Here is a 15,685-nt window from a genome sequence, read left to right on the forward strand (position 1 = left end):
TGACAGTCCCTAAGTACCCAGTTGTCTTGATGTTGAGGTGGAGTCCGAAATGGTTGAGGCGATCATTCCATGGTCGTTCCATGATCCTTCCAGCAAGGACCCCATAGTTCAGCAAATTCTCCATAACTACATTTGTCTCCTTTTGGGATAAATGATCTCCACCGAGGCAGCCCTGGCTTCTGGACCCTCTCCACGATGGACCTCAGGGCCCACCGCAACACAAACCCAGCTGCTTACCTGGAAAGGACGAAGATGGTCCAAGATGGTCTCTAATATTTCTCTCTCATCCATCAGATCCAAGATTTCTTTGACGGGTCTGCCTTTCAATGGCTTCCTGCTCTCCCATAAGTTTCTGAAGCACTCGTCCGAGAGTTCTGAGAAGAAGAGACAGACAGAGATTGATGGGCAATTCGACAGGACAAGCCTTCTCAAAGCAGAGAGAGAAAAAGTGTGCATAGTGGATCACCAGGCTGAGCCTGAGGGAGGAGTCAAACGCGTCATACGTCTCGAGTCCCTGATCTTCATGTCCTTAGACAACCATCTTATATATGGAATTGGAATTTTTTATTGCTTTGAAATTTCATGATGTCGTAATGTTATAATTTAGATCTAGCCTTTGAAAAAGGCTAAGAGGGAGGGGTCTTTCCTCACCTCTGAGGGCAAGATGTTCCCTAATACAGTGGCAGCGGTAGAGAAGACCCTCTTCCTAGATCCCACCAGTCAAAACTCTTTGACTGATGGAGTCTGCACCATAACGTCCCTGCCTAATGAAGGACGATTGCAGGATTTGGATTTGGGGAGTCTAGGAAAAGGAAGGAAGGGTGTACTAGTGACATGAGAGCAGTCTTCCAGTGTTTGACGGGCTGCCACACAGAGGAGGGGGTCAACTTATTTTCCAGAGCACCAGAAGGCAGGAAGAGAAACAATGGATGGAAGCTACTCAAGGAGAGAAGCAACCTGGAATTAAGGAGACACTTCCAAACAGTGAGGACAATCAACCAATGGAATGGCTTCCCACCAGAAATCGTGGGTGCTTCATCACTGGAGCCTTTGAAGAAGAGACTGGGTAGCCATTTGTCTGGGATTGTATAGCATCTCCTGCTTGAGCAGGAGGTTGGATTGGAAGACCTCCAAGGTCCCTTCTGGCTCTGTTCTGATTGATTGATGGATTGATTGATGGATGGATTGATTGTGTGGGGTGGGCTGATGTGAAAGGACAAGGCTGATTCCATAGGTAGCCCAGCCCTGTGTTGTCTATACCTGGATACGAAGGCAGGACAGCATCTGGAGAGCGTTTTCTTCCTGGAGCCCTTTCCCTCTCGGGCCTCCTTGGCAAGGGAGGGGGCTCTTTCTGGCCAGCCTTGATCTCCCCCTGAGGAGCCCTCGGAGGGGTCCTGGCAGTTGTCCTTCGCACTAAATCGGGCAGCCCCAGTGCTGGAGGCTGCATCTTCTTCCTGATGTCCACTGGAGCTGACTTCACAAGGAGGGGTAAGACCTGCGTGGTTCTTTGAGTGGCCGAAGAAGTGGACGGGTGGGCTTCTTGGTTGTTCCACTGCCGTGGGTCATTACTGCTGATTTGTGGATGGGTCTCCTTGCTGTCCTTCTTCTGCAAGAAGGGCAACTTCTTCAGCATGTGGTCCATTCTCTCGTGAAGAGGGAGTTCTTGAACTGGAGGGAGATCCTGTCAATAAAGGAGAAGTTTTGTAACTCCAGGTTGAAAGGAGGGGTCCTTGGTGCTCCTATCTATCTATCTATCTATCTATCTATCTATCTATCTATCTATCTATCTTATTTATTTATCACATGTTCTTCCTGTGTCAACAAGCTCAGACTGCCCAAGGAGCTGCTGATCTACAGAGGAATTTTGGCGTCTCTCCTTTGTGCTTCTACAACTGTCTGGTTTGACACAGCAACCAAACTAAAAGTCCACTAAAGAGAGAAGACGGCAAGGAAGTTTCAGGCAGCAGAGAGAAAGCAGAGCTGCTTAACTCGTTCTTTGCTTCGGTCTTTGCACGCAAAAAGAAACTATAGCCCAACCTACCAAAAACGTAACTGTAAAAGTCAGACTAGAAATAAAAGTTAAAATAAGCAAAAAATAAAAAAAGAGAGAGAACACCTGTCTGATGTTGAGGAATATAAGCCACCAGGACCTGAAGGATTACATCCCAGAGTTTTGAAGGAGCTGGCAGATTTTATCTCAGAACCATTGTACCATATCTTTCAAAAGTCTTGGAGCACTGGGGAACTACCAGAGGATTGGAAAAAAGCTGATGTGCTTTCCATCTCCAAAAAGGGGGGGGAAATCAGACCCAGGAAATTACAGACCAATCAGTCTAACATTCAATACCTAGGAAGATACTGGAAAAGATAATCAAAAAACAGAGGTGCCAACATCTAGAAATAAATAAAGTTCTAGCTAGAAGCCAGCATGGGTTTGTTAAAAACAGATCAAGACAAAGCAATCTTATTTCATTCTTTGACAAAGTGACTAAATAAGTAGACCAGCGAAATGCGGTGGACATACTCTACTTAGACTTCAGCAAGGCTTTTGACAAAGTAGACCACTCCGCTCTGCTCTGCTCTGGTCAACACAACTCAACTGAGCTCAACTATCCTCCTCTCCTCAACTCTCCACAGCTCCCCTCTCTTCCCTTTTGCCTTTATATCTCTGCCCCAGGGGCTGTGACATCAGCGCATTATGTTCTCAGGGGGGACAGCTGGTGTCATGACCCAAGGGGCCTCTTACTTCCCAAGATAATAGGGATGGGATATGGAGGGTCCCCTGGATAACCCCCTTGATAACATTAGCCACATTATGGGGAGCAAAGCTAGGGGTTACTATGGAATGACCCACTGTGATGGTGTCCCTCAACTTGCTAGATCTCAAAAGAACCTAACCAAGTTTAAGGCTGATCAACTTTGTTCTTTGATTGGCTAAGTCTTCCACTGAGCTTGGTTTTTTAATATTTTTTTATTATGAGATATGAGATAGGAGATATAGGATACATGATATACTGGTGTAGGGTTTCCTGCATGGGCAGGGGGTTGGATTAGAAGACCTCCAAGGTCCCTTCCAACTCTCTAATTCTATTCTATTCTATTCTATTCTATTCTATTCTATTCTATTCTATTCTATTCTATTCTATTCTATTCTATTCTATTCTTATGGAGTCCTTGGCTTATGACAGTTCTTTTAGTGATGGTTCAAATTACAACAGCACTGAACAAAGTATTTTTCACACTTATGACCATTCTGGCATCTCCACAGTCATATGATCAGAATTCGGACCTTTGGCAAGTGACTCACATTTATGACGAGTCACGTGATCCCCTTTTACGACCTTCTGGCAAGCAAAGTCAAGGGCGAAACCCGATTCACTTAACAACCATGTTACTAATGTAATGTTGGGCTCAGTTGTGGTCACAAATCGAGGACTACTTGTATATATGATTTTTGGGGGGGGGGGGTCCAGTTTCTGCACTGCCCATCATCGCTGGGGTGTTGTAGTAGTTTTGGTAAAACTCTCCAACGATATAAAAGCTGCAGTTGAAAACAAAGTTTTTGTGAAAAAACCAAAGAGTTTTTTTTTAAACAAAAAGGTAAAAGGGACCATTGCAGAGTCGAAAGGAGAGGAAGCTCCTTTGGCCCACCAACCCCTCCATGGCTTGCAGGGCCCCCTTGGGCCCCCAGACCAGCTGGCAGAGTTGAGTCTTTGTGCTCCTGGAGAAGGTCAGGAGGCTGGGGGCCTGCCTCCTCTCTGGGGCTGGGCTACCTAGACGTAGAGCCACAATTCAGCTCAAAAGGCTTGGCAACTGGCATGTACTTATGACGGTTGCAGTGTCCCAAGGTCACATGACCCCCTTTTCTGACTTTCTGACCAGCAAAGATGATGAGGAAGCCAGATTCAGTTCCCAACCGTGTGACTAACTGATAGGATAGGATAGGATAGGATAGGATAGGATAGGATAGGATAGGATAGGATAGGATAGGATAGGATAGGATAGGACAGGACAGGACAGGACAGAACAGAACAGAACAGAACAGAACAGAACAGAACAGAACAGAACGAGCTGGAAGGGATCTTGGAGGTCTTCTAGTCCAGCCCTCTGGACTAGACAACGGTTCACTTAACAACGGTGGCAAGAAAGGTTGTAAAATGGGGCAAAACTCACTTAAGAACCATCTCGCTTAGCAACCTAAATTTTGGCCTAGATTATGATGGCAAGTCAAGGGTTGCCTGCGTTTCAGTTTTATTGCAGACCATCCAGAATCTCTTCCTTTGTGAGATGGACAATCCTTTCACTTACATGAATAAAGAAAGAAAGTTTGTTTTGAAAGGGGCGATTTTGGTGATTCAATGCAGCTTCTGCTTCCAGAGCTGAGTTTGCTCCAGTTGCTTTAAACACCGGCAGCTCTTTAAATTTCGAGTTTCTTGACCTCTTCAGCTTTGAACAACCTTCATGGCATCAGATCTCCCTAACCATTCCTTCTTTGTTACCAGGTTACTCAGCACATCAAGGTGTCAGCTCTTTCTCCAGAGATCTGAGCTGCCATTCACTTGCTGTACATTTTCTGGATTGGACACAAATAGTTTCATTACTGGAAGAGACTTTAGACATGAAATAAACACTAATAAGTCAAACAACAATATGAGATCGTGTTACGTTCAGGGTCCCAGCGTCTGTGAGAGATATACCCTATTAATAATGTCCTTGGGTATTTTGAATGGTATAGGTCAATGATGGCTAACCTTTTTTTTTTTTTAAGGCCTCAACTGGGTCCTCATTTCACCTACCTTAGAAAGGATGGAAGGCTGAGTCAACCTTGAGCCTGGTGAGATTCGAACTTACAGTAATTGCAGGCAGCTGGATGTTAAATGCTGCCTTAGTAGGAGGCATTAGCCTCCTACGCCACTCAGGCTCCTCCTCCTTTATGCCATTGCGTGCCAAAAGCAGGTGGAACACAGGTGGGGTCGTGCGCGTGTGTGCCCACACCCACAATTCAATGCCCCCTGCACCCCCCACGCATGAACATGCGACCCTCCCATGCTCCCCCCACTTTTGGCACGCGACAGCAAAAAGGTTATTGGTGGGCCTGGTAGGCCTGTTTTTTTTGCCCTCCCCAGGCTCCAGAAGGTTTCTTGGAGCCTGGGGAGGGCAAAAGCAGCCTTCCCCACCCCCCCATCCCGGAGGCCGGAAACGGCCATTTTCCGACTTCTGGTGGGCCAGGAAGGCCTGAAAATCAGCCGGCTGGCACGCTCTTATGTGCTGGAGCTGAGCTAGGGCAACGTTCGCATGCCCACAGGTATGGCTCCACGTGCCACCTGTGACACGTGTGAAATTGGTTCGTCATCACGGGTATAGGTTCTCCTATACTTGACCAGGGGGCTGGACTAGAAGACCTCCAAGGTCCCTTCCAGTCAATTGGAGGGCTGATTTACCACCAGCAAATCAGGTACTTAGGAGCCGAGGGCTCGGCAGCACAAGGGAACAACAGCCAATCGCCGGCCATCCACACACACTCAATAGGAAGGCACCACATAAAAATGAAGCGTAGAATGGTCCATATTCTGGTAGAGAGAAGTTCCCTGAAGATGGGCTCCAGCATGAGCTCAAAAGCTGAGAAGACTGACCCAGATCGGACCTTGCAACATTATCCTGGGACTCCCAAAGCCGCTTTTTCCAGAGGCAACTGGACTTTCTGGTTTTCCTTGGAAGACATTTCGCTTCTCATCCAAGAAGCTTCTTCAGCTCTCTTGGATGAGAAGCGAAACGTCTTCAAAGAAAAACCGAGAGTGTCCAGTTGCCTCTTGAAAAGGCACCTTTGGGACAACCATGACTTGGGTGACTGAGAGTCTCCATAGACATTATCCTGGGACGCATAGATTTGCCTTCCTTCAATCAACATTAACCATTCATTTCCTTCTCTTTGTCTTTCATTAGCACCGAGAGAGAAGGAATTAGGGAGAAATTGAAGGCAGGCTTCCTATTATGTCTCCTAAACTGATGTAGGAATTGTCCTAGGAGGCACTCCCATCATTCCTCTTCCGAGCAGTTTTTCTGAAATATCATTTGGTTTCCAAGTGGTCTCTTTTTCAGCAGATACAAGCACCCATCTGCCTTTTTCTGCTCTTCTAAAATCCTAGCATGGTCAGGAAGTCTTCAAGGCATGAGAGACCAACAACAAAGAAGTAGGGGAAGAGGTAGATTTTAAAAAAAGAAGGAAAGAAATCCTGGAAGGAGGCAAAGAAAAACCGATCATGCTGAGAAACTGACTGGGGCATGTTCAGAAAGTCCAAACAAGGTATGCCTTGTTTGTCACGCGATCAAGATTCAGACACTTGGCCACTGATTCACATTTACAACGGTCACAGTGTCCCTGGGTCATGCTATCAACTTTCGTCACTTTCTGATAAGCCGAGTCAATGGGGAAGCTGGATTCGCTTAACGATGGTATGACTAATTTAACAAGGGCAGTGATTCAGTGGCCGGAAAGGCCGTAAAATGAGGCAAAACTCACATAACAAATATCTGACTTAGCCACAGAAATGTTTGGCTCCATTGTGGTCGTAGGTTGAGGACCACCTGGGTTACGTATCAGGCAGTACTCGACTTACAACCATTCATTTAGTGACGCTTTGAAGTGAAGACAATAAAAACAGTGGCTGATGACCATTTTGAAATATCCCCACGGTCAGATGATCAAAACTCAAGATGCTTGTACTTATGACGGTTGGCATGGACTTATGACGGTTGCAGTGTCCCGGGGTCACGTGATCCCTTTCTGCGACCGTCTGACCAGCAAAGCCAATTCACTTAACAACCTTGTTGCTGATTTAACAACTGCAGCAATTCATTTAACAACGGTGCCAAGAATGGTTCGTAAAATGGGACAAAACTCACTTAAAAACGTCTCACTTAGCAACAGGAATTTTGGGCTCAATTGTGGTCATTTTAATTCTAGTCTTAGAAACAATTTCCCCTAGGAGAGGCAGACGAATATATGATTATTTACAACCTCTGTACTTTTGAACAACTCCCTTAATCCATTCAAAGGTCATTAAATCGATCACGGACGCAGGATGACCTGGTTTATGACCGGTGCAACTTACAACCTATGAGGCTGGGCTCATTCAGGGCTGAAAGTTGAAAGGACTGCCAGGAACAGATATGAGGAGGGGACCAGTGCTCGGCCACCTTCTGCCTTAACAAACTAAGTTGAGAAACGTCGCATGCTTTCCAAAGGAGATCAGGGCCCATGGGAAGACGCCTGTGGGATCCAGAGGTTTTCCTGAAGGCTTTTATTCAATGCTCCATCTATGTGGATAATAATGAGCATCTTTTTGGAGGACATTAGATCTCCCCCCACGGAGTGTTCAGCTCTCTGCATCTGCCCTACTCTAGGCGTTCCTATTTCTGTTGGAAGATGAGCAAGAGTGGAGATGTTCCAGATATGGTCAGTTGTTGATGGTTGCTATCTTCCTTCTCCAATAGCACCTGTGGCTCTGTGACCTTCTCATGGAAGCTTCTCCTCTCTCTGACATTAAATTGTTCTGTCTTTCTCCAGGGCCTGTTTCCACAATCTCCCTGCCAGGTCCTGTTTCCATGACGTTCCTTCGTGGTCCTTCACGATGTAAGAATTCTCTTCGTGCTTCCTCGCTTTCCCCATAGACCAGCTGGAAGGCAGGTGCCCAGAGGGTCATTGGTTGCCCCCTCCCCACTTTGGAAGAGCTTTATAGCTCCCACTGCTTTAAAAAAGTTCAAAACATCCTTAAGGGTCCATTTCATCCTGGGGCCCCCTTTTTTTGAACTATTACCATCTGGCAGACGGTACAGGACAATAAAAACAAGGACAAATAGGCTGAAAAACTGCTTCTATCCCAGAGCAGTAACTATACTGTAGGAAGTTAGCACTCACTCCTCTCCTAGGAAAAGAAAATAATTTAGGATATACTAAAAAGGCAGAATATTTTCCCTAAAAGAGAAACTCAGAGAACCAGAAACTCAGCCCCCCACCTTTATTAATGGGCCACTAAGGCCTGAGCCAGTCTATTCTACATAACAAAGATCCACCTCCTTCAGGCAGAGCCATTTAATTGCCCTTTATTGCACCACCCACCAAATTTCAGCCAAACTTGGCACACAGACAACCTAAAGGGCGAAGCTATGACCAATCAGGATATTCTTCCTGGGCCCCAGGAACTTCAAAGCCAGAGAGGGCATAAAAAACCAAGGCACACTCAGCATCTCTGCCCTTTTCTGTTCGGGAACTCAAGCCATGTGATCCTGTCCATCATTAAACCATCTTTCCAAGCAGTCTCCATGTCTCCAGTGTCTTTTTCCCCACTTGGAGCTGAACCCACAAGGAGATTTCTTCCAACAATACAATTCTACTGTAGAGTGCAATATTAATGCAATATCAGGGGTTTTCAATTCAATTGCATCCAATGTGAAGGAGGTGTGTTTTTGTTTTATTTTAATAAGGTTTTTAAAAAGTATAATATACAGTGAAGATGGCACTTTAATTGTATGAGGTGCCATGATAATAAAGAAAACTATGAAACTATTAAACTATTATTGCTTGGTCTCGGAGATCCTCCTGATGACCTTGGAGAGGAGTTGACTACTAACAAGACCCGGCTCGATCAGATGGCCACACTGCCGAAAGATTTCTTCCATTGAGTCAGCTGCAGCCTGAGCCACCGAGGCTTCACGATCGCCTTGCAGATCCCGGAGACCTGAAACGAATCCAGAAAACAAAGGATTTCCAGGATCAACTGTGAGGACCAACCCTGATCAGCGAAAGAGCTTCTGGAGAAAAACTCCTTGTTTCAAGCGAGGGAACTTTGAAACTCACCGAGGAAAACTTCTTCGATTTGTTTTGAAGTCACCACATCCGGTTGCATGTATTGCGCGCAGCAGCCTAGGCGCATAAAAAGAAAACGTTGGTGGGCTTAGCAGAGACGGCTAAATCGACTGATTCAGGAAAAAAACACGCAATTCATTGGTTTCCACTTGGAAGAGTCGCTTTGGGACTTTACGGGATGGTTCCAGGGATTGGGTCTGTCTAATAAAAAGAAGGACGAGGGGTAGCCGTTCTTCCTATGTTTTTGTCTCCAGGCCTCACTGGAGGCTTTAAAGAAGAGATTAAAGAAGAGATTAAAGAAGAGATTGGACAGCCACTGGTCTGAAATGGAAGAGGCTCTCCTGCTTTAGCAGGGGGTTGGGCTAGAAGACCTCTAGGGTCCCTTCCAACTCTATTATTTTATGTTCTAGGACTGTGCAAACAACCATCATCTTGGGAAACAACCTAAGCAGCCTTGAATCCAGTCAAAACTAGAATGGGAGGCCAGCTGGAAATATTTCCAGAGGGAAAAAACACTGCTGTGGGGTTGCCTATACAAGAGAGAAGGATACAGGCCAGGTAGTCCTCGACTTATAACAGTTCATTTAGGGACCATTCAAAGTTACAATAGCACTGAAAAAAGTGACTTATGACTGATTCTCACACTTACAAGTGTTGCCACATCCTCCAGATCAAAATCCAGATTCTTGGCAAACCGACTCGTATTTATGACGGTTAGAGTGTCTTGGGGGTCAAAGATCACTTTTTGCGATCTTCGGAGAGCAAAATCCGGGAGGAAGCCAGATTCACTTAACAACCATGTGACTAACTTAACAACGGCAGCCATACCCTTAAGAAAGAGGGCAGGAACTGCCTGAAAAACTGTTGCGCATGGAACTTCTGCTGGTACTGAGAGAGCAAAAACCCAAGAAGAATCCCGAGCTACTCGACGTCATTGCCAGGGTGGCGGTTGATACCCCCAGACTTATTGTCATGGGGGATTTCAACCTTCCATCTGCGGGTGAGGCGTCAGAGGTGGCTCGGGAGTTCATGGCTTCCATGACGGCCATGGACCTGACCCAGGTAGTTCAGGGCCCCACTCACATAGGGGGACACACTCTGGACTTGATTTTTATCTCTGGTCAGTGGTTGAATGATCTTGGTAGAGGGGATCTAGACATCAAACCCTTGTCATGGACAGATCATTCGCTCCTCCACCTGGACTTTCCTACCGCTTTCCCCCACCGCAGGGAGACGGAACCGACCAAATGGTTCCGTCCCAGGCGCCTGATGGACCCCGAAAGGTTCCTGACGGAGCTTGGGCCGTTTCCTGAGACTCTGACACACGACTCGACTGAAGAGCTGGTGGCCGCCTGGGAGAGTGCAGCCACCGGAGCTTTGGACCGCGTCGTGCCTTTGCGGCCTCTGACCCGATACCAATCTCAATTAGCTCCTTGGTTCTCTGAGGAGCTGAGAGAGATGAAGCATCGGAAAAGACGCCTAGAGAGCATTTGGAGGACTAGTCAATCCGATTCCGACCGGACACAGGTGAGGTCTTATATCAAGACCTACCTAGTGGCGATAAAAGCGGCAAAATCTAACCATTTTTCCGCTCTTATCGCATCTGCAGAGAACCGCCCAGCCGCCCTGTTTAGGGTGACCCACTCCCTTCTTCGGGGGGGGAGTGCGGGAAGATCCCTTGCAGGGTCGTGCTGAGGATTTTGTGCAATTCCTGCACGATAAAGTCGCTCGGATTCGGGATGGCTTGGACTCCGATTGGATGAGTCCACGGGAGGAGACGAGGGCAGGTCTTGAGAATGTTATCTGGGAGGAGTTTGAGCCTGTGGCTCCCGAGGATGTGGACAGGGTTCTCGGTAAGATTAGTGCCGCCACGTGTTTATTGGACCCGTGTCCCTCCTGGTTGGTACTGGCCTCCCGGGAGGTGACACGAGGCTGGCTCCAGGGGATTATAACTGCTTCTCTGAGCGAGGGTGCCTTTCCTGCCGCCTTGAAAGAGGCGGTAGTGAGGGAAGCCTTCCCTGGACCCGGCTGAATTATCCAACTACCGTCCAGTCTCCAACCTTCGTTTTGTGGCAAAGGTTGTTGAGAGCGTAGTGGCACGACAGCTTCCCCGGCACCTGGATGAAGCTATCTATCTGGACCCGTACCAGTTGGGCTTCAGGCAGGGGTACAGCACAGAAACGGCATTGGTCGCGTTGGTGGATGATCTCTGGAGGGCTCGGTACAGGGGTTGCTCCTCTGTCCTAGTCCTATTAGACCTCTCAGCGGCTTTTTTTTTTTTTTAATTTGATTTATATGCCGCCCTTCTCCGAAGACTCAGGGCGGCTTACAATGTGCTCAGCAATAGCCTTCATCCTTTTGTATATTTATACAAAGTCAGCTTATTGCCCCCACAAACTGGGTCCTCATTTCACCTACCTTAGAAAGGATGGAAGGCGGAGTCAACCTTGAGCCTTGGCGAGATTCGAACCCTGCAGTAATTGCAGGCAGCTGGTCTTAATAAGCTTAATAACAGGGTGCCTTAAACCCCTGTATCGACCATGGTATCATGCTGCAGCGGTTGAGGGGGTTAGGAATAGGGGGCACCGTTTTGCGGTGGTTCTCCTCTTTCCTCTCCGACCGCTCGCAGTTTGTGTTGGCAGGGGGACAGAAGTCGACCTCGAGGCATCTCGCATGGGGAGTGCCGCAAGGGTCGGTCCTCTCGCCCCTCCTGTTCAACATTTATGTGAAGCCGCTGGGTGAGATCATCCGTGGTTTTGGGGTGAAGTGTCATCTGTATGCTGATGATACTCAGCTGTACATCTCCACCCCAGACCGCCCCAACGATGCCCTTGATGTGATGTCCCACTGCCTGGAGGCCGTGCGGGCCTGGATGGGGAGGAACAGGCTCAGACTCAACCCCTCCAAGACCGAGTGGCTGTGGCTTCCGGTGCCCCGATATAGTCAGCAGGTGCCATCGCTGACTATTGGGGGTGAATCTTTGCCCCCCACAAAGAGGGCTCGCAATCTGGGTGTCCTCCTGGATGCACAGCTGTCTTTAGAAGAGCATATGACGGCCGTGGCCAGGGGGGCCTTTTATCAGGTTCGCCTGATTCGCCAGTTGCAGCCCTTTCTGGATCGGGACGCCCTGCGCACAGTCACTCACGCCCTTGTCACCTCCCGGCTGGACTATTGTAATGCTCTCTACATGGGGCTCCCCTTGAAGAGCACTCGGAGGCTCCAACTGGTCCAGAATGCGGCCGCGCGGGTGGTTATGGGTGCAACTTGTTGCGCCCACGTGACACCCCTCCTGCGCGAGCTGCACTGGCTCCCAGTGGTCTTCCGGGTGCGATTCAAGGTGTTGGTTACCACCTTTAAAGCGCTCCATGGCATAGGACCCGGGTACCTTCGAGACCGACTTCTGCCACCAATAGCCTCCCACCGACCAGTCCGCTCCCACAGAGAGGGTCTCCTCAGGGTGCCATCGGCCAAGTCATGTCGGCTGGCGACACCCAGGGGGAGGGCCTTCTCTGTGGGAGCCCCAGCCCTGTGGAATGAACTGCCCCCGGAAATACGTAAGATCTCCGACCTCCGGGTGTTCCGCTGCGCACTGAAGACCCTGTTGTTCCGCCAGGCCGGGCTGTTAACATAACGATTTTAAATTGGGGTATTTTAAATTTCTGGGATTTTAATTGGAGCCTAATTATTTAATGATTTTAAATTTTAATCGTTGTTTTGTTCTATGTTTTTAAATAGGCTGTACGCCGCCCTGAGTCCTTCGGGAGAAGGGCGGTATAGAAATAAAATTATTATTATTATTATTATTATTATTATTATTATTATTATTATTATTATTATTATTATTATTATTATTATTTATTGGTTAATCTTTAGTGAGATTCATAGCCTTTGAGGCTGGTTAATAGCTCAGCAGCTCGAGTCCTAACCAAGGACCTAGGAACTGTTAAGGTATTGTCGGAGGATGTAAGCTGTTCCGAGTAAGGTGGTTTTTTGTAGAGTCAAAATGTTCAAGTCCGGCAAATTTAGGATTTCTAAATAGCGGGGTAGCCCTTTGGGTATTGCTCCGAGGGCTCCAATTACAATCGGGACAGCACACAATTTCTTTTTCCACAGTCGCTCAACTTCAATTTGTAAGTCCCGGTATTATTATTATTATTATTATTATTATTATTATTATTATTATTATTATTAAATGGAGGGAAACTCATCAAGGAGAGAAGCAACCTAGAACGAAGGAGAGATTTCCTGACAGTTAGAACATTCAACCAGTGGGACAACTGGCCTCCAGAGGTCGCAGCTGAAGTTGAAACTCCAACACTGGAAGCTTTTAAGAAGAGATTGGACCACCATTTGTCTGAGATGATTGTAGGGTCACCTGCCTGAGCTCGGGGTTGGACTAGAAGACCTCCAAGGTCCCTTCCAACTCTCTTATTCTGAAATAATTGGAGAATTCTACTCAGTTCAAAGTTCAACTGATTAAGACAATAGCTGTGACTCAAGGAAAGAGCAGATAAGTATGTTCAGTGAGGGCCTTCAAAATACCCAAAGACATTATTAATAGGGTATATCTCTCACAGACGCTGGGACCCTGAACGTAACACGATCTCATATTGTTGTTTGACTTATTAGCCTTTATTTCGTGTTTAAAGTTTCTAAATTTTTGTCCAATCCAGAAAACGTACAGCAAGTGAATGGCAGCTCAGATCTCTGGAGAAACAGCAGACACCTGGATGTGCCGTGTAACCCCCATAAGAAAGAAGGAATGGTTAGGTGCAAAACTGATCGTAGGTGTCAGCTTTGGAAGCCATATTAGGCCGGAAGCTTCCATGCTGCCACCTTCTCATGGGTGGGAAAGTAGGAGTTGTGGGGGGGGGTAGTAGAGGGGTTGTCTGAGGTCATAATCGCATTCTTCCTGTCGGTCAAGGTCAGGGCGATCCTGCATCTGGAGGAGGAGTGGTCGGAGTGAGGTCTCGAGACGGGACGGATGGTGATTGGGGCATGGGATCGACTGAGGAGTGAGGGGATGGTTTGGGGGGGTTTTGATTTCCTGAGGGAAAACCTGGACCTCTCAGATTCGGGTTTTCCCAGATGGGCCAGTTTACCTATCCTAGTAAAGAGACCTTTGGGAAATGCTTGCTTCAGAGTCTTTCCTTGGAGTTGGGGGTTTTCTGGAACCCTGACTATTTCCTGCCTGAGAAGTGGTTTGGAGTAGAAGACCTCCAAGGCAGGGGTGACATGCTACCAGTTTGGGCAGGTGAGCCCGAACCGATAGTAATAATTGCTACCATTCGCCCAAACAGATGGTTAAAAAATGCTTTAAAAAGAACGACAATCAGCTGAACCGGGCAATATCGGAGCTTTTTTAGCATTTTTTTACTACCAATCAGCTGTGAGAAATCAGCTGTGCCTGATTGTCTATGAGGTTCCTGCTTGTTGCAGGGGCCATTTTGTGTGAAGTCCAGCTGCTTTTGAGTCAGTTGTGCAGCTTTTGTGTTATTTTTGTGTAAAGTGTGATAGTTTGTTTTTGAGCTCTCTGTGACTCTGTGAGGTTCCTGTTTGTTGCAGGGGCCATTTTGTGTGAAGTCAAGCAGCTTTTACATTGTGTGTGAGTCAATTGTACAGCCACGCCCACCCAGTCACATAACCACCAAGCCACGCCCACCTGGTCAACTGCCCACCAAGCCACGCCCACCCGGTCAACTGCCCACCAAGCCACGCCCACAGAACCGGTAGGGAAAATTTTTGAATTTCCCCACTGCTCCAACTTCCAGCTGGGTCATTCTGTGAAAAGCACCTTTGGGTTAATTTTGGAGACACGCTGCTCCTGGAAACCTCCCCCCCCTTGATCCGTTTTGGGGTCCCTGGCACTTCCTGTGGCGCAGAGGCCCTCCGTGAGGGACGGCCCACTGAACTCTCAGCCACGGAGGGTGTGGTGTGGCTTGCCAACTCCTCAGCAGATGTGGCAGGGAAATGGCCAACGTTTGACCTGCCTGGGCTTCCTTGAAAAGCAAACTTCGGGAGTGGACCAGGGTTTCCGTGCTTCGGAAGGCTTTCATTGCTGCAGAGAAAAAGCTGCAAAGGCCCAGGAGCAACGTAGGCTTCCTGCAATCAGATCAGTTGGCAACCCTTGCTCCTTCACAGGGAGATACCAACCCAGAGGAATACATGGGCGGTCCTCGACTTACGACACAAGTGAGCCCAACGTTTCTGTTCTGAAGCAAGACAGTTGTTAAGTGGATTTCCCCCCATTTTACGAGCTTTCTTGCCATGGTTGTTAAGTGAACCACTGCAGTTGTTGAATTAGAAACAGTTGTTGAGGAAAGAAGGAAGGAAGGAAGGAAGGAAGGAAGGAAGGAAGGAAGGAAGGAAGGAAGGAAGGAAGGAAGGAAGGAAGGAATTAAGGAAGGGAGGGAGGGAGGGAAAGAGGGAAGGAAGGAAGGAAGGAATTAAGGAAGGGAGGAAGGGAGGAAGGGAAGGAAAGAGGGAAGGAGGGAAGGAGGGAAGGAAGGAAGAAAGGGAGAGAGGGAGGGAAAGAGGGAAGGAGGGAAGGAAGGGAGGGAGGGAGGGAAGAAGGGAAGGAGGGAAGGAGGGAAGGAGGGGAGAGGGAGGGGGAGAGGATATGGGAATGACATTTTAAAGATATTTTAGGACTTTTCTTGTCACATCTGTTAAGTGAATCACTGCAGCTCTCAAGTTAGAAACATGGTTGTTAAGTGAATCTGGTTTCCCCACTGACTTTCCTCGTTAGAAGGTCACAAACTGTGATCGCTTGACTTTGGGACATAGCAACGGTCATAAATCTGATCCAGTAACCAAGCG

General features: G+C 47.7%; 1 protein-coding gene across 1 annotated transcript in view; it reads right to left on the reverse strand.

Moving 5' to 3' along the window:
• Window positions 1-15,685, reverse strand: part of LOC139310425 (maestro heat-like repeat-containing protein family member 7) — a 44,507-nt gene that overhangs the window by 22,105 nt on the left and 6,717 nt on the right. Inside the window, exons 4-5 of the mRNA XM_070934580.1 lie at window positions 1,261-1,681; window positions 238-374 (exon numbers count right to left, since the gene is read on the reverse strand). Coding sequence (XP_070790681.1) covers window positions 238-374; window positions 1,261-1,681 — 558 coding nt within the window. The remainder of the gene's footprint in view (window positions 1-237; window positions 375-1,260; window positions 1,682-15,685) is intronic.

The sequence above is a fragment of the Pituophis catenifer genome, unplaced genomic scaffold (assembly GCF_029215685.1).
Source record: "Pituophis catenifer annectens isolate HBS135680 unplaced genomic scaffold, rPitCat1.0.hap2 SCAF_2, whole genome shotgun sequence".
Classification (NCBI taxonomy): domain Eukaryota; kingdom Metazoa; phylum Chordata; class Lepidosauria; order Squamata; family Colubridae; genus Pituophis; species Pituophis catenifer.